The 16558-nt window shown below is 38.1% G+C and overlaps 1 protein-coding gene across 1 annotated transcript in view; it reads left to right on the plus strand.

Moving 5' to 3' along the window:
- The window catches only part of DNAH3 (dynein axonemal heavy chain 3), a 218215-nt gene that overhangs the window by 54087 nt on the left and 147570 nt on the right, over positions 1–16558 (plus strand). Inside the window, exon 16 of the mRNA XM_044657457.1 lies at positions 4553–4676. Within this exon, the coding sequence (XP_044513392.1) occupies positions 4553–4676 (124 nt within the window). The remainder of the gene's footprint in view (positions 1–4552; positions 4677–16558) is intronic.

Consider the following 16558-nt stretch of genomic DNA (forward strand, 5'->3'; position numbering starts at 1 on the left):
AAAGGTTCTAGGGACCACCTAGACCACACAAACTAACTCCAAAGAGCTGGTCAAATCCCGTCCAATATCTTTTTAGACAACAAGCTAAGAATCTTTTTTGTATTAAAAAAAAAGGTTTTATTGCGTTAAAAAGTATAAAATAAGCAATTCTGGCTCCGCCATAAGAAAACAACCAGCTGGACAGATTTGGCCCTTTGGCAATAGTTTGCAGACTGCAGCATGTGATGGGACTTGGAATCAGAAGGGCTTGCATTGAAAACCTGATTCACATGCTTAGTGGCTATGTGACTCTAGACAAAAATGTTAACCTTTCAACTTCAATTTCCTTATCTGTAAAATGGGCTTAGTAATAGTAACTACTCATCTGAAGAATCAAACAATAGAGGTAAAGTGCTTTTTTTTTTTTTAACCCGTATCTTCTGTTTTAGAACCAATTCTGTAAATTGGTTCCAAGGCAGAAGAATGGTAAGGGCTGGCAATGGGAATTAAGTGACTTGCCCAGGGTCACACAGCTAGGAAGTTTCTGAGTCCAAGGTAGAGTTCTTCATAATTCTTAAAACACTATTAAAATCTTAGCTTTTGTTATATGTCTGTTGATTTATTATTATTATGGTCTAGACCTGTGATTCCATTGGTCTAAGGACCTCCCTATAAGGGAATTTTCTTTACCAGTGAAGAACAGAATTATCAACTAGGTGGTGAAGTGGATAAAGAGCTCTGGAATTGAGAACACCCAGGTTCAAATCCAACTTGTGGTGAAGAGAGGGGGCATAACTGCAGATTCAGATTCCCTTATTACATCCTAAAATCCCCTTATTACAAACTTCAAACACACACTACCTGTGTGACCTTCAGCAAGTCATTTTACTCCATTTGTCTCAGTTTCTTCATCTGTAATATGGGGATAACAATAGCACCAACTTTCCAAGGTTTCTGTGAGGATCAAATAAGATAACAATTTAATTTATAGTGCTATATAAATGTTACCTAAGTATTGTTATTACCTGAAGTACCAGAAGGTTAAGACACTGGGCAAATCTTTAGATGTATATGTATGTATGTGTGTGTGTGTATGTGTATATATATATATATATATATATATATATATATATATATATATATATATGTATGTCACAAAGAGAACTTGAACTTTTATCTTCCTATTACAAGGGCCAGCTCTCTATTCACTATACCACATTGCCCCTCATTATCATTACCACTATCACCAAATGCCATCAATACTATTCTCACCATTATCCTATGCCTAACATTTTATAACTCTTAGCTTTAAACCAAAAAGGGAAGAAAACTGAAGCTTTTTTTTAAATACTTACCTTCTGGTGTAGAATTGGATTGATAAGGCTGGCAACTGGGGTTAAGTGACTTGCCCAGAGTCACAAAGTTAAGAAGTGTTTCAGTTCATATTTGAATCCAGATCCTCCTGTGTTCAAGTCTTGTTATCAATCCACTGAGCCACCTCACTGCCCTGGAAGCTACTAATGCATCATCTTCTCTTCTTCTCCTGGCTTATACCACTTGGGATCAGAGTGGGTAGGAAAGTCACTTCCATAAAAGGAATTCTTCGTGAAATGGGATAAGATATTCTTATAACAGAGCACATAAGTAAAAGGATCTGCTTAATTTTCTCCGTCATACACACATATACATACTTATATTTGAACACATGTATATGTGTGTAAAATGTATGTGTGTGCTGCATATACAAATTCACACACATACCTATATACAATATATCTATAAATAATATAACATATGTCATGTGTTATATATCATTATGTATTATATTATATACAACATAATACAGGTATCCCTCCCGTGATGTTCACCGTCATGGTTTCAATATATCACAGAAATTAAATGGGAATTTGTTTTGGGAGTTTTGTAGAAGCTGCAGATGACTCACAAAGGCCAGCAGATGGCACAGAAAAAGTTTAGAAACTCAGAAAGGCATAAAATATATCTATAGTAGTATATGTCAACACATTTTATCTTTTAATGCCATAAATATGCATAATTTCTTTATTAGAGTTAAAATAGGTAAAACGTTACAGTTTGCTAAAAGTTCAGGAAAGCCTACTGGCACACAAAGGCTAGAAATGTTAACATTGATCTACATATTGCCTACGACCAAATACTAACCCGAGTTTTACAATATGGTGCTGTAAACACCCCATAAAAGAGAAATAAAAATCTCTGAATTCTTCTTTAGTACAAAGGGAAGGCCCCAAAATTTTACACACATTTTCCAGGTCATGAGGGGACCATGTCTCTAACCCCCACAATGTGGAAGGGATACCTTTAATTCTATATTGTGTATTACTGTATTACATATTATATAAAATATGTATGCGCAAATATCTAGTCATAAAGGTAAGTACAATTATATATACATACATATCATAAGATCGTAGATTTGGAGCTAAAAAGTGCTATAATTATTATTTAACCAATTAGTTGTGTCTGGCTCTTTGTTATCCCATTTGGGGTTTTCTTGGCAAAGATACTGGAGTGGTTTGCATTTCTCCAGCTCATTTTACAGGTGAGGAAACTGAGGCAAACAGGTTAAGTGATTTGTCCAGATCACACAGCAAGGAAATGTCTGAGATCAAATTTGAACTCAGGTCCTCTTGACTCCAGGTTCAGTGCTCTAACCATCATGCCACCTAGCTGCCCTAGAAAGGGCCCAGACACTTACTAGCTGTGTGGTCACTTAACCTTAAGTCACTTAAGTCCCTGTTTGCCTCAGTTCCTTATCTGTAAACAGTTCCAGGACACTATCATTCATATCTTTATATCTTTGCAATGTATGAATAAGTGGTGGCTTGTATTACCCTGAAAGCAGTAGTCTCAAACTCAAATAGAAATGGATACTTGTGAGATTTATATTTACTTCTAAAACCACAAATTAACATTTTCCTATATTTTGATTTATTTTATTAAGTATTTCCCAACCACACATTCTGGAGTTTTGCTGGCTGCTTGCACTTGACTATATGATGCCTCTGCTCTAAGGTATCACTTAAAAAAAAAAAAAAAAGGCAACTGGACTTGGGGGTTAGATGACCAGAGTGCTTAGACAAGTCACTTCCTCTCTGGTCCTCATGGGGGTTGGATTATATCATCTATAAATTCATTTGCCACTCTTAATTCAACAATTCTATGTTCTACTCTTCTCCCCTGTTAAATAGAATATAGCCCAGGAATTTGATGTGGTCTTTGTTGAAATGAGAATAGCAGATGAACCCTGATGAATTTGTTCTGAAATGTTAACCCACTATATCATTGCCTTATTAGTTCCTTTCACTGGACTCTTATTCTATTCCATTTACTAGCTATAGTTATAGTAAGAGGCAAGATGGTACAGTAGGTACAGAGTTTGGTCTTGGATTCAAGAAAATTTGGCTTCAGGTCCCACCTAGGACACAGAGTGGCTTTGTGACCCTGGAAAAATCACAAACCCTCAGTGCTCTCAAATAGAAATGTATCCCTTGGGGGGAGAGGGAAGCATATTGACTTAGAAAATCAGAAATTAACATTATCTATGTCTTTTGCATTTGTATTTATTTTTTAAATATTTCCCAAGCACATTAAAAAAAAACAAATTTACCTTGTCTGATAAGGACCAAGCAATAGGAATTAAACGACTTGTCAAGGGTCACTCAGCTAGCAAGTATTTGAGGTCAAATTTGAACCCAGGACTTTCTAGTCTCTAGGCCTGGCTCTCAATCCACTCAGCCATCTCACTTCACCCTCTCAAACACATTTTAATCAGGGTTGAGCCATATTGGGGAGTTTTTCTATCAGTTTGCAGTCCCCCCACCCTGAGTTCTGACACTTCTACTCAGACAACTTTAAGATTGTGTAAGCTGGTCATCTAGGTCAGTGGTTCCTAAACTTTTTTGGCCTACCACCCCCTTTCCAGAAAAAAAATATTACTTAGTGCCCCTGGAAATTAATTTTTAAAAATTTTAATAGCAATTAATAGGAAAGATAAATGCACCTGTGGCCATCACTGCTTCCCCCCACTGCAGCACCCACCAGGGGGCAGTGGCACCCACTTTGGGAATCATTGATCTAGGTGGTTCAGTGATAGAGCATCAGGCCTGTAATCAGAAAGACCTGGATTCAAATTTGACCCCAGACACTTCCCAGCTGTGGGACTATGGGCAAACTCACTTAACCCCAACTGCCTAGTGCTTATTGCTCTTTTGCCTTGGGACAAATACTTGGTATCAATTCTAAGACAGAGAGAAGGTAAAGTTTTTTTAAAAAAAGACTTAAGGTTTCTGAAACTGCATTGGTAGAGTGGCTTGTCTTACTAGGAATTCTCTCCACTGATGAAATCACAAATCTAAAAACATACACATACACATTATTTATTAAAGCTTAAAAACTTTGGGACTCTGTGCATGTTTGTGGTATGTAGGTGTTTTTGTGTTTGTGTATATATTTAATTTCTGACTATGTGATCTAAATTCTTGGAACAGCTTCTAACTGTTTCTACATGTGCCTTTGTATCTTTTTTTTGCAGTAGAGGATATAAAGTTAAACAGCAACTTGCTCCTCTGGCCGGAACAGATTGAGGATATCTTTGATACAAGCCGAAATTTGTTATTCTCCAAGCGGGAACAGGCAGAGATGAACCTAATTAAAAGGTACTTGTATGACCCAAAGAAATGTCTTAGGAAAGGAGACCTTCCTTATTCTTACTTTTGGTATGATATTCTGACCCGAAGAGGTTCTACTTTCCCTACTCCTGACCTTCCCAGGGGTTTAGCTCTCAATTTTGTTGTCATATCTCATAAAGAGTTAAAAATTCTTTTTGAAATTTTATTATCATTCAAAACAGAGTTTCATATTGGCCATTGTTGTAAGAGAACACTCATACAAAACCAAAACCCCCAAATAAAATGAAATACACTGATGCTTTGATCCACATCCTTCCAATACCAACTGCAACAATTCTTTCTCTGGAGTTGGATAGCATTTGCATCATAAATCATTCAGTAATGTGCCAGGTATGTGCATTGCTTAGAGTAGCTCAGTTTTCACAGTTGATCATCATACAATATTGTTATTATTGTGTACAGTGTTTTCATGATTCTGCTTATTTTGCTTTGCTTCAGTTCCTGCAGATCTTTCCAGCTTTTTCTGAAATTATCTTGTTTATCATTTCTTATACTACAATAGTATTCCATCACCAACATGAACCATAATTTGTTCAACCATTCCCTAGTTGAAGAGCATCCTCTCAATTTCCAATTCTTTGCTACCACAAAAAGAGCTGCTATAAATATTTTTGTATAAGAAGGTCATTTCCCCTTTTTTTATTATCTCTTTGGGATATAGACCCAGTAGTGGTATTATGGGATGAAAGGGTATGCATTATTCTATAAGCCTTTGGGCATAGTTCCACATTGCCCTCTAGAATGGTTGGATCAATTGACAACTCCACCAAGAATGTATTAATATCCCAATTTTGACATATTCCCTCCAACATTTATCACTTTTTTTACTGTGATTTTAGTGAGTCTGACATGCATGAGGTGGTACTTAAGCATTGTTTTAATTTACATTTCTCTAATCAAGAGGGATTAGAACACTTTTTCATGAGTATTGATCATTTTGATTTCTTCATCTGAAAATTGATTATGCATATCTTTTGACCATTTGTCTATTGGGGAATGGCTTGTCCTCTTATAAATTTGACTTAGTTTTCTATAGATTTGAGAAATTAGACCTTTATCTGAGAAATTTGTTATAAAAATTTCCCTCCCATTTTGTTGTTTCCCTTCTAATCTTGGTTTCATTGGTTTTATTTGTACAAAAGCTTTTTAATTTAATATAATCAAAATTACTTTTTTTGTATTACATTCTATTCTGAGTTCAATAAATAGTTTCATAATTTCCAGGGGGCTAAGTAATATTTTTTCTGGAAAGGGGGTGGTAGGCCAAAAAAGTTTGGGAACCACTGATCTAGTCTTTTCATGAGGAGTGCTTTGAAATCTTCTATTTTATTAAGTGATGATTTCCCCCCTGAAAGAATATTCTCAGTTTTGCTCGATAGATGATTCTGGGTTGTAAACCTAGATCTTTTGCCTTTCAGAATATTATATTCCAAGCCTTCTGATCCTGTAATATGGAGGCTGCTAAGTCCTGTGTAATCCTGACTGTAGCTCCATGGTATTTGAGTTTTTCTTTCTGGCTGTTTGTAGCACCTCGAGCTACCCTCTGCTGGAGCTCAGAGTCTACCCTCAGGCTTAGGTGACGACTTTTGTTCTCACTCTGGGTTTGATGAAGTCAGGCACACTGTGGACTGCCTTGCCCTGAGGTTTGTAACTTTGCCTTGAACTTTGGCAAGGGCTAGCTCTGGGACTTGGTTTGGAGTTTAAGTCCTCAATACAAGCTTGGGCTGGGACTCCTGAGCCCAGAGTGAGGCAGAAGGCTTCATGGGATTCCTAACCTTACTGCAGGCTTCAGCTGGGTCTTAAAACTTTAAGGGGTATGCACTGGGTTGCACTGCTATTGGTTTAGGCAGGGTCTCAGGATCTGGACTTTGGCTTAGGCCCAGGTTCAGAACATGGAACAGTAGATGTGTTGAGCAGGGCAGGCTTGCTCTTCTTGGCTTGCACCATACTCCTTAATGTAGATTCTTGTGGATTGTGCTCTCCTCTCACCCAAGCAAACCAGACCCTCTCTTGCCCACTTTTCAAATTGTTCTCTGCATGAAAATTGCTTCACTCCATCTCCCTGTTGGTTCTTTCACTCCAATATTCATTTTGAAGCATTATTTTAAGGTTGGTTGTAGAGGATTCTCATAGTGTTTTGAGCTTTTACTCTGCCATCTTGCTCCTCACCTCCAAAGATTAAAATTTTTTTAAAACTCTTACCTTTTGTTTTAGAAATAATACCAAACATTAATTCCAAGGCAGAAGAGTGATAAAGGCGAGGCAATGGGGGCAATGGGGGTGAAATGATTTGCCAAGGGTCATGCAGCTGTGGGTCAGTTATGATCCCAAGATGCTGGTCTCCAGGCCTGGCTCTCTGTCCACTGATACCCCTCTAGATTTATTATTATTTTTGATTATCTAGACTTAAAAGGATGGATAAAATGCTAATAATGCAGATTAAATTTAAAAATATTTCTTGGAGAACCAGTTTAAACATTTATAATGCACCATTACATTTAGTTGTCTGGTTTATGTACAATGAGTTACCACATCAACACTTTTTCTCATAGTCTTAAAAAATAAGCATTTTGTCATATATAAGATGAAAGATAGACTGAGAAGGGGCTTAGGGCAGCAAAAGGCAGTCCTGGGCAACATGATAAAAAGGGGTCCTGGCTGATGAAAGGATATCCAAGACTTTATTGTTGTTGTTGACATCATTTGGAATTTTTTGAATGGTTCACCATTTCCTTCTCTAGCTCATTTTACAGATGAGGAAACTGAGGCAAATAAGGTTAAATAGCCTGCCCGGGATCATGCAGCTAATAAGTACCTGAGGCCAGATTTGAACTCAGGAAGTGGAGTCTTCTTTATTCTCTTCTGGGGAAACCTTTGTACCAAAACCAAACTTCACCTATTTCAGAATTTTATTTGGTAGCTTCCTTTGCTCCTATGTACAATCACTACTTTGTCAAGAGGAGGAAAGAGGAAATGATATTTTCTTTCCTCTATCTCCAGATCTTCCTCCATTCCTCTATGGACTCCTGTTTCCAGAATTCAGCAGCATTCTAGCTTTCAGTAATGTTCTGACCTGGCCCTGTACAGCCCTTTGCATCTTACTTTGCAGAACTTTACCCTTCAGTCTATGTTAGCTCATGGACAGTAGAGGTCAGCAGAGGACTGGATATCGATAAGGCTTGGAGGGATTAAAGGCAATATATGGACCTTTCTCCTACTATTGCCTTCACTGTGGCTTTGGACAAACACCTTAACCTACCGTGTATGCGAAGGATGGGGATTTCAACCTGTCATGTCATTGGTATAGGAAACTCTCCAATGTGGAAATAATAACCACAAAAATAATGATAATATTGTCTAACATTTATATGGTGCAACTAGGTAGCACCTGGAGTCAGAAGGACCCGAGTTCAAATCTAACCTCAGAACTTTACTAGCTGTTTGATCCTGGCAAGTTGCTTAACCTCTTTGCCAAGAAAACCCCAAATGGGGTCACAAAGGGTCAAACATGACTGAAAAGTGAATGAATAAAGATGTTTCATATAAATAGGCCATCTTACCAATAAGGTTATAAACTTATTGAGGTCTGTGGCCACATTTTCCAACTCGTTTGTATTCTTCGCAGAATTTATTAAAGAGAATAATTGCTAATAAGAGCTAGTATTTATATGGCACTTTGAGGTTTGCAAAGCACTTTACCTTTGTTAACTCATTTGAACCTCTAAACAGCCCTGAAGGATAGGTGCCTTTACTATCTCCATTTAAAAGATAGGGAAACTGAGGCACAAAAAGATTAAGTGACTTGCCCAGGGTCACATAGCTAGTATGTATTTGAAGTAGGATTTGAACTCAAATCTTTTTAACTTCAAGTCTTGCAGCTGCCTTTAAAAAATTAAACTCATGTCCACATCCAGAGAAAGAACTGTGGGAGTAGAAACACAGAAGAAAAACATATGATTGATCACATGGGGATATGACTGGGGATGTTGACTTTAAATGATCACTCTATTGCTAATATTGATAATATGGAAACAGGTTTTGAACAATGATACATGTAAAACCCAGTAGAATTGCTCCTCAGCTTTGGGAGGAGGGAGAGGGAGAAGGGGAGGGAAAGAACATGAATCATGTAACCATAGAAAAATATTCTAAATTAATTCATTAAATTTAAAAAATAATAAACTCATGGAGAAACCTCTCTTATTTTACAAGTTTGAAGGCAACTAGTGCATAGTGGATAAAGTGCTGGGCTTGGAGACAAGAATGTCTTCCTTAACTCAGGACAACCGTAGTTCAAATCAGGCCTCATACACTTACTAGCTGTGTGACCCTGGACAAGTCACAACCTCTACCTGCCTCAGTTTCCTCATCTGTAAAATAGGAATAATAATAGTGCCTACCTCACAGAAAGGTTGTAAAAATCAAATGAGATCATAATTGTGCTTCACACAATATCTGACATATAGTAAGTGTTATATAAATTATGTTATTATTATTAGTATTATTATCATGTGAGCTTGAGAGAAATCATGTCACGCTAGGATGCTGAGCATCTGCCCACTTCAAAGCTATTTTATTTTCCCAATTACATGTAATAACAATTTTCAGCATATATTTTTTAAAATTATAAGATCCCAAATTGTCTCCCTCCTTTCCCTCCCCCTCTCAGTGATAGTAAGCAATTTGATCTGAGTTATATATATATATAATATATATGTATTACGTATACATATATATTGTCATGCAAAACATACATCCATATTTGTCATTGTTGTATACTCACTTCAAACCAAAGCCCTAACATAAAAACATAAAGAAACTAAAGTGAAAAATTGTATGCTTTGATCTGCATCTGACTCCAAGGATTCTTTCTCTGGAGGTGGAGAGCATTCTTTGTCCTAAATCCCTCAGAATTGTCCTGGATCATTGTATTGCTGCATCTGTCTGATTTTACAAGAGGTCCTAACCAGTACTAAAATGGCATCATCTGTTCCTTAAGTATTTATTTAGGGACTTACTATGTGCCCAACATTATATTAGGCACCATAAGGAGTGTACAAGAGACTTTATAGATGTAGGCATAAGATTGGCATGGGAAAAAAGTAGCTGTTGCTATCAGGTCACCATGTATGAATGTCATATATAAGAGGTACAGAGAAACCCAGACTTATAAACAGGTAATTACCAAGTATCCACACATGAATTAATTGATAGTTAATTTATAAAATTATGAAATGAGGGGAAGACATAGCCAGTGTTTTGGGGACTTACCAGGAAAGACCACAATGGCAGTAGGAAATGAGGCTGTAATCACACTTTAATGAGGAATAGAGGATGTCGGGGCAAACCAGAGACAAGAGTCAAAAGGTGAACTAAGGCAGATGGCATGGGGATGAGGATGGGGTGGTGAAGGAAGACAGGAAGTGGTGGGGAAGAGGATGGGGATGGAGAGAGGCTGAGAATATCACTCATAGTTACATGGATTAGAGTTGGGATCACTTGGAGAGGGGAAAAAGGCTGGGGAGGGGCAGGAGTTTGAGGTCCCATTTTTTTAAAACCCTCACCTTCCATCTTGGAGTCAATACTGTGTATGGCTCCAAGGCAGAAGAGTGGTAAGGGTAGGCAATGGGGGTCAAGTGACTTACCCAGGGTCACTGAGGTCCCATTTTTATAGGGTTATTGGGAGAACAGACTAACCTTATCTGTGCCACCTCAGGATTAGTTCATTAATATATACAGTCATCTCAAAGTTGTTGGTAAAACTTTAAAGTTAACCCGTCTACATCATCTCAAAATTATTAGCACCTTTTTTGGTATTTTGTGGATGTCTAGAACTTGTCTGAGATGTACATATCATAGGATCAAAACCCTTGACAGCATAGTCTGGAATAGATACCTTCCTCCAATTCTATACATATTACCAGGATATGATTTTTGGTTAATATATGATACAATTTGCAAATTATACTCCTTTGACTTTTGGGATGGTTTGTGTGTGACTTCCAGGTTCCCTTTTGCAATCTTCTTTCCTGCTATTCTCCCAGTACCTTCTATTTTTTTTCCTTTTAAACCCTTACCTTCCTTTTAGAATCAATTCTGTGTATTAGTTCCAAGGCAGTAAAGTGGTAAGGGCTAGGCAATGGGGGTTAAGTGACTTGCCTAGGATCATACAGCTAGGAAGTGTCTGAGGCCAGATTTTAACCCAGGATCTCCCATCTCTTGGCCTGGCTCTCAGGCCACTGAGGCATCTGGCTTTCTCCATACCTTCTGTTTTTTTTTTTTTCAGAGAGCACCCTACCTCAGGTTAAATACCTCTCTTCTGAAATACTTAAAGTCACTCGTTTTAAATCACAAAATTTAATTAAAAAAAACATACCAACAACAACCCTTCTGTCTGTTTTAGAATCAATTCTAAGTATCTATTCCAAGGCAGAAGACCAGTAAGGGCCAGGCTCTTGGAGTTGGGACTTGCCCATCTAGGAAGTGTCGGAGGCTAAATTTGAACCCAGATTCTTCCATTCCCAGGCTTGGATTTCTATCCACTGAACTTCTTAGCCATCCCTTATACCTTATACCAGCTGCTTACAAGAAGGTGAGAGGTTGTGCTCAGGGGGACCAGAACAAGATACAATTCTAACACAAAGTATGAAAATTAACTCCAGAGTGACAGCTAAGATCAATCAGAACTGACATAATGGGAATTTGCTTTTTTTTGTTACTGTTGAGTTGTTTGCAGTCATGTCTCACTCTCACTGACCCCTTTTGGGTTTTCTTGGCAAGGATACTGGAGCTCTTTGCTAAACAATAGGTACTCCCTAAATATGTGATGACTTGAAAGCTGAAACATGGTCTATTTCTCTCTTCTTCCTTCCTTGGAAGGGGTATGGAAATGGAGGATAGAATCCATATCAGTGACTTTAAGTATCTTGGAAGAGAGGTGTTTGACCAGAGGCAGGGTGCTCTCTGAACATGCTTTACTTTTTCTGCCAGTAGTCTAAATCTATTCTTTCTTTGAAACAGCCTTGGAGAGAGAGATTCTCAGGATCTTAACCATTTTTAATTAGAGCCTGAATGCCAATTTTGCCTCCAAACTTCTCCATGCTTGACATATCAATGGTTCATAGATGGTTAACCTCTAGCTTCCCTGATCCCTATGATTCATTGGCTATAAATTCAGATGAAAAGCCCTAGCCTGGCTACCTCCCAGTGGAGTCATTCCTACCCAAATTAGCCCTGCCCTTGCTCAGCTTTTGTTCCCTTCTGCCTTCCTCTTCTACTTTGCTTTCTGGAATATCTGCTATGTTGCCAATAAGCTCTCCTTATTCTGTCACTTGTGATAATCCAGCTTCCCCCCACCCTAGAAAACAACTTGTTAAGCCAAAAGAACAGTCCTCCCTGCATCATTTACCTGTGTCTCCTACTTTGAAGTATATTCCAAGTGTGTATATTACTTAGTCTGAATTCTTGTTACTATCATTTCCTTGTCTCTAACTCATTTTCCTTTTTTATCCATTAGTAAGTAGCTTAAAGTCTCCATCCCAAGCTCCTTTCCTTTTTGATGATTCCAAAGTGGGTGTTCACGTCCCTTTGAATATCTTCCAAATTCATCGATCTCTTCCTTCCATTGGTTTACATCTCCATCATATCTCTGCCATAGACAGAAGTGGCATACCTTAGACCCATGCTGGCCTGACGAAGCTGTGGCATGGATGCTGGGACAGCACAGAGGAGGCTCCTCCGTTTCCCCTCTCCACAGTTCCAGAGGACATTTTTGCATGCCCCACCCCCTCTGTCCAGCCACCCAATACAATCACTTTCTCCCTCCTCTGTCTGGGGTAATGAGGAGGGGGTTGTGAGGGGAAGCTTGAAGCTGCAGTTTAGGCACGTGATCTTGAAAATGTTTACCAACACTGCCTTAGACCTTCAAATGGTTTCTACTCTAAGATCCAGAACTTAGAAACTTCACTTTTCTCGGGAGATAACTTCACTGTTTGCTTTACTAAGAAAATCAAATCTACCTATTGTCAGCTCCATCATTTCCATTACTTTATACCTCAAAATTGTCTACACCATCTGTTCTTATCAAAACTAGTCTTTACTTATATTCTCTCCAGTATTCTTTAGATGCTTGCCTTATAATCATCCTCTCTCCTTCCCTCCCTCCCCATCTCTGTCTCTCCTCTCCCTTCTTCTGCTCTCCTCTCCAATCCTTTCTTCTTCTCTCCTCTTTTTTTCCAATCTCTTATCTCCTGCCTCCTTTCAGATATCTTCTATCCTTAAAATACCTGTTCTTAACTATGCCAACCCATTAAGATATCATTCTATAGTTTTCCTTTCATAGCAGGAGAAATCAGGAAGTCCTTGCTGGAATAACATAGAGACTTCCTGGTTTGTCCCCAGTCATTGGAGCTTCCTTGAAGATGATTGACAACTGAGAATCAAGGGGAGATGGTCTATGCTTACAAAACCTCCTCTCCCTCTTTAATCTCTATGATTAAGACTCTATCCTTTTTCTTTCTTTCTCTTGAATTCCTAGTCTGGAGTTCATCAAAATGGGTTTGGAAGAGATCTCTCTCTCATTCTTCAGACTGAGACATTCCCAGTCTTGGAAGTTATCTCTTGGGTAGCGTTCCTGAGCTGGAGAGCAGGTGCTGGCCACCCAGCAAGAGAGGATTTCTTTAACAACATTCTTCTCAGAGGAGAAAAGGACTAACAGGAAGTCAATTCTATTCCTGAAGGACTAAAGAAAGCTATAAGCTATCTGGGTGGGAGATTCAGCAAATTTCTGTAGTGGTTGTTATGAGCTACTTAGGACAATGCAGGCTGGAAATGAATGTGAAGTATCAGTTCCACAAATGGATTTTGCCTTCCAGGGGAATATAATGAGTATAATTAGCTAATTGAACATTTTATGTTTCCTGTATGTGTTCTTGCATGTCTTTAAGTATTTGTGAATCTTGTGACTTTTGTATGGAGTGCAATAAAAACTGCCCCATATTTCATACATACTCATTTTATACATTGAATACTTGTATGAGAGAAGATCTTATTTTCAACTTTTGTAGAGACCCTCGACAGTACCTCAGTATCTAGGCTTTGTGTTAGATATTTTCCTGGAGAAATCATTAGATAGTAAGTTCCTTGAAGACAGGGACTATCTTTTGCTTTTTATTTTCTCCAGCACATAGTACAGTGCCTGGCACACACAGTAGGTACTAAATAAATATTTGTTGGCTGACAGATCCAGGTAGAGGTAGAGCCAGAGAGAAAACGACCCTTTGGGGGGGTCAAATATGCCTAGGATGTACCAGGATCCATTTAAGGCAAAAATTTTTGTTTTTGAAACTCCTTGGGCCATGCATGAGCTACAATTTCAGTGTCAAACTCCCAGAAAGAATAATTTGCACTCCACTTGTTCAACCACCTACTCGCTCTTCCACTCTTAATAATCTGGCTATTGATATTTCCACTCTATAGAAACTCCTTTCTGAAAGTATTATTGATGATTTCTTCTTTCTTTTTAGGATTTTAATTTTTTCATGTTATTCTGAACTAAATAATCATTAACAAATATGAACATATTCGTGTACAAAGAACAGAAAAATTGTCTGAAATAACACATCTTTGTAGTGTTTTGTTTGTCTTTTTTTAAGAAGTATGTAATGGTGGCAGCTAGGCAACTCAGTGGATTGAAAACCAGGCCCAGAAACCAGAGGTCCTGCTTTCAAATATGACCTCAGACACTTCCTAGCTGTGTGACTCTGGGCGTGTCACTTAATCCCCATTGCCTAGCCCTTACCACTCTTCTGCCTTGGAACCAATATGCAGAATTGATTCTAAGATGGAAGGTAAGGGCATTTTTTTAAGTACTTAACAAATTTATCCTATTAGTTCCAAAATTGTCCTGCCTTATCTGTTTTCCTCTAACTTTCTTTATGATTTCTTTGGTACATTAAAAAAAATCCTCTATTGACATTTTTTACTTCCTTTTTTTCTTATAAAATCATTACTTACTCTTTCTCCACGTCCCAACAAAAAGCCCTATCTTGAAACAAAAACCAAACAACAACAACAACAAAAAAACAGTCAAAGCAAATCCACACGTTGAATATGCATGAAAATGTATGTCTCATTCTGCATCTTCATTCTATCATATCTCTTTTTAAAAGCTGGGAAGTGAGACTTCATCATTGGTCTTCTGGAATGATGGTTGGACATTTCATCATCTTTTTTTTTAACATTGTTGTAGTCTTCCTGCAGGAAGACGTGAGCTAGAATCTTAGATATTAGATATTTACTAGCTATGTGACCTTGGGCAAGTCACTTGAACTCTGTTTACTTTAATTTCCTCATCTATAAAATGGAGATAATAATAATACTCTGCAGTATAGTTTTGAGTATCTATTGAGATAATGTTTGTAAAGCACTTAGCACAGAGCCTGCCTTGTATAAATTGGACTCCTGATTATTTGACATCAGTTAACGCAAATCTTCTTCCCAAGTTTTTCTCAAACTGTCCCCTTCATCATTTCTTACAATGCAATGATATTCACATGGGGCAGCTGGGTAGTACAGTGGATAGAGTAACAGATCTGCTGCCAAGAAGACCTGAATTCAAATCCTGCTTCAAACATTACTAGTTATGACCTTGTGCAAGACATTTAACCTGTTTCAATTTCTTCATCTGTAAAATGAGGATAATAATAACACCTATTTGAAAGGGTAGTTGTGAGGATCAGATGAAAGGATATTTGTAAACACTTTGCAAACATTTAAGTACTACATAAATACTAGCTATCATTACTATTATTACTATACACAACAATTTTTTTTCTTAAAACCTTTACCTTCTACTCCAAGGCAGAAGAGTGTTAAGGGCTAGGCAATTGGAGTTAAGTGACTTGTTCAGGGTCACCCAGATAGGAAGTGTCTGGGGCCAGATTCGAACCAAGGACCTCCCATCTTCAGGTCTGGCATTCTATCCACTAATCCACCCTAGCTGACCCCAAACAATTGTCTTTTAATTGCTGAATCCAATACTTTAGACCCCCTTCTCCTGAATATTTATACTCTTCAGCTTCCATAACACTATTCTCTCCTGCTTTTCCTATTTCCTGAATGTCTTTTCTCATTCTCCTTTGTTGTATCATCCCTCTTCCATCCCCAAGCAGAAGAGGCTCTCTCCTGGCTTTTCTCTTCTCTTCTCTTGGACACTCTCTTCCTTGGAGATCTCATTCTCCCTCATGGGTTCAATGATCATCCCTAAAGAAATTACTCTCTAATCTATATTATACAGCTCTAATCTCTCTCCTGAACTCAATTTTCACTTCTCCAATTGTCCTGGTTGTTTTCTGCTGGTCATTTCCCCCTGGATGTCCTACTAGTACCACAAATTCACTGTACCTGAAATGGAACTAATCACTTTTCCTTCTAACTCTGCTCTTCCTCCAAGCTTCATTACTTCTGTTAAGGCTACCGCCATCTTCCTAGTCACTCAAGTTCATAACCTGAGGCCCATCTTGATAGTCTCTTCAATCTTACCATGCATATCTAGTCAATCCTCAAATCCCATAAAGTCTACCTTTTTTAGTCGCCTAGCTTTTCTGTGTTCCTACCGCCACACCCTCAGTTTAGAACCACATCATCCCATATCTAGACTATTGCAAAAGCTTCCCAATTGGTCTCCTTGTCTCCACTCTCCCTATTCACCTATCTTCATCTATCTTTATCTTTCATCTATCTTCAGTCCTTCAATGGATGGTCGATATCTCCCAAGATTATTCCCCCTAATGATACAGATTCAATCTATTCATGCCTTATCTTGTGTGAGTCATCTCTACATAAGTTCT

The sequence above is a fragment of the Gracilinanus agilis genome, chromosome 1, assembly GCF_016433145.1.
Source record: "Gracilinanus agilis isolate LMUSP501 chromosome 1, AgileGrace, whole genome shotgun sequence".
Taxonomy (NCBI): Eukaryota; Metazoa; Chordata; class Mammalia; order Didelphimorphia; family Didelphidae; genus Gracilinanus; species Gracilinanus agilis.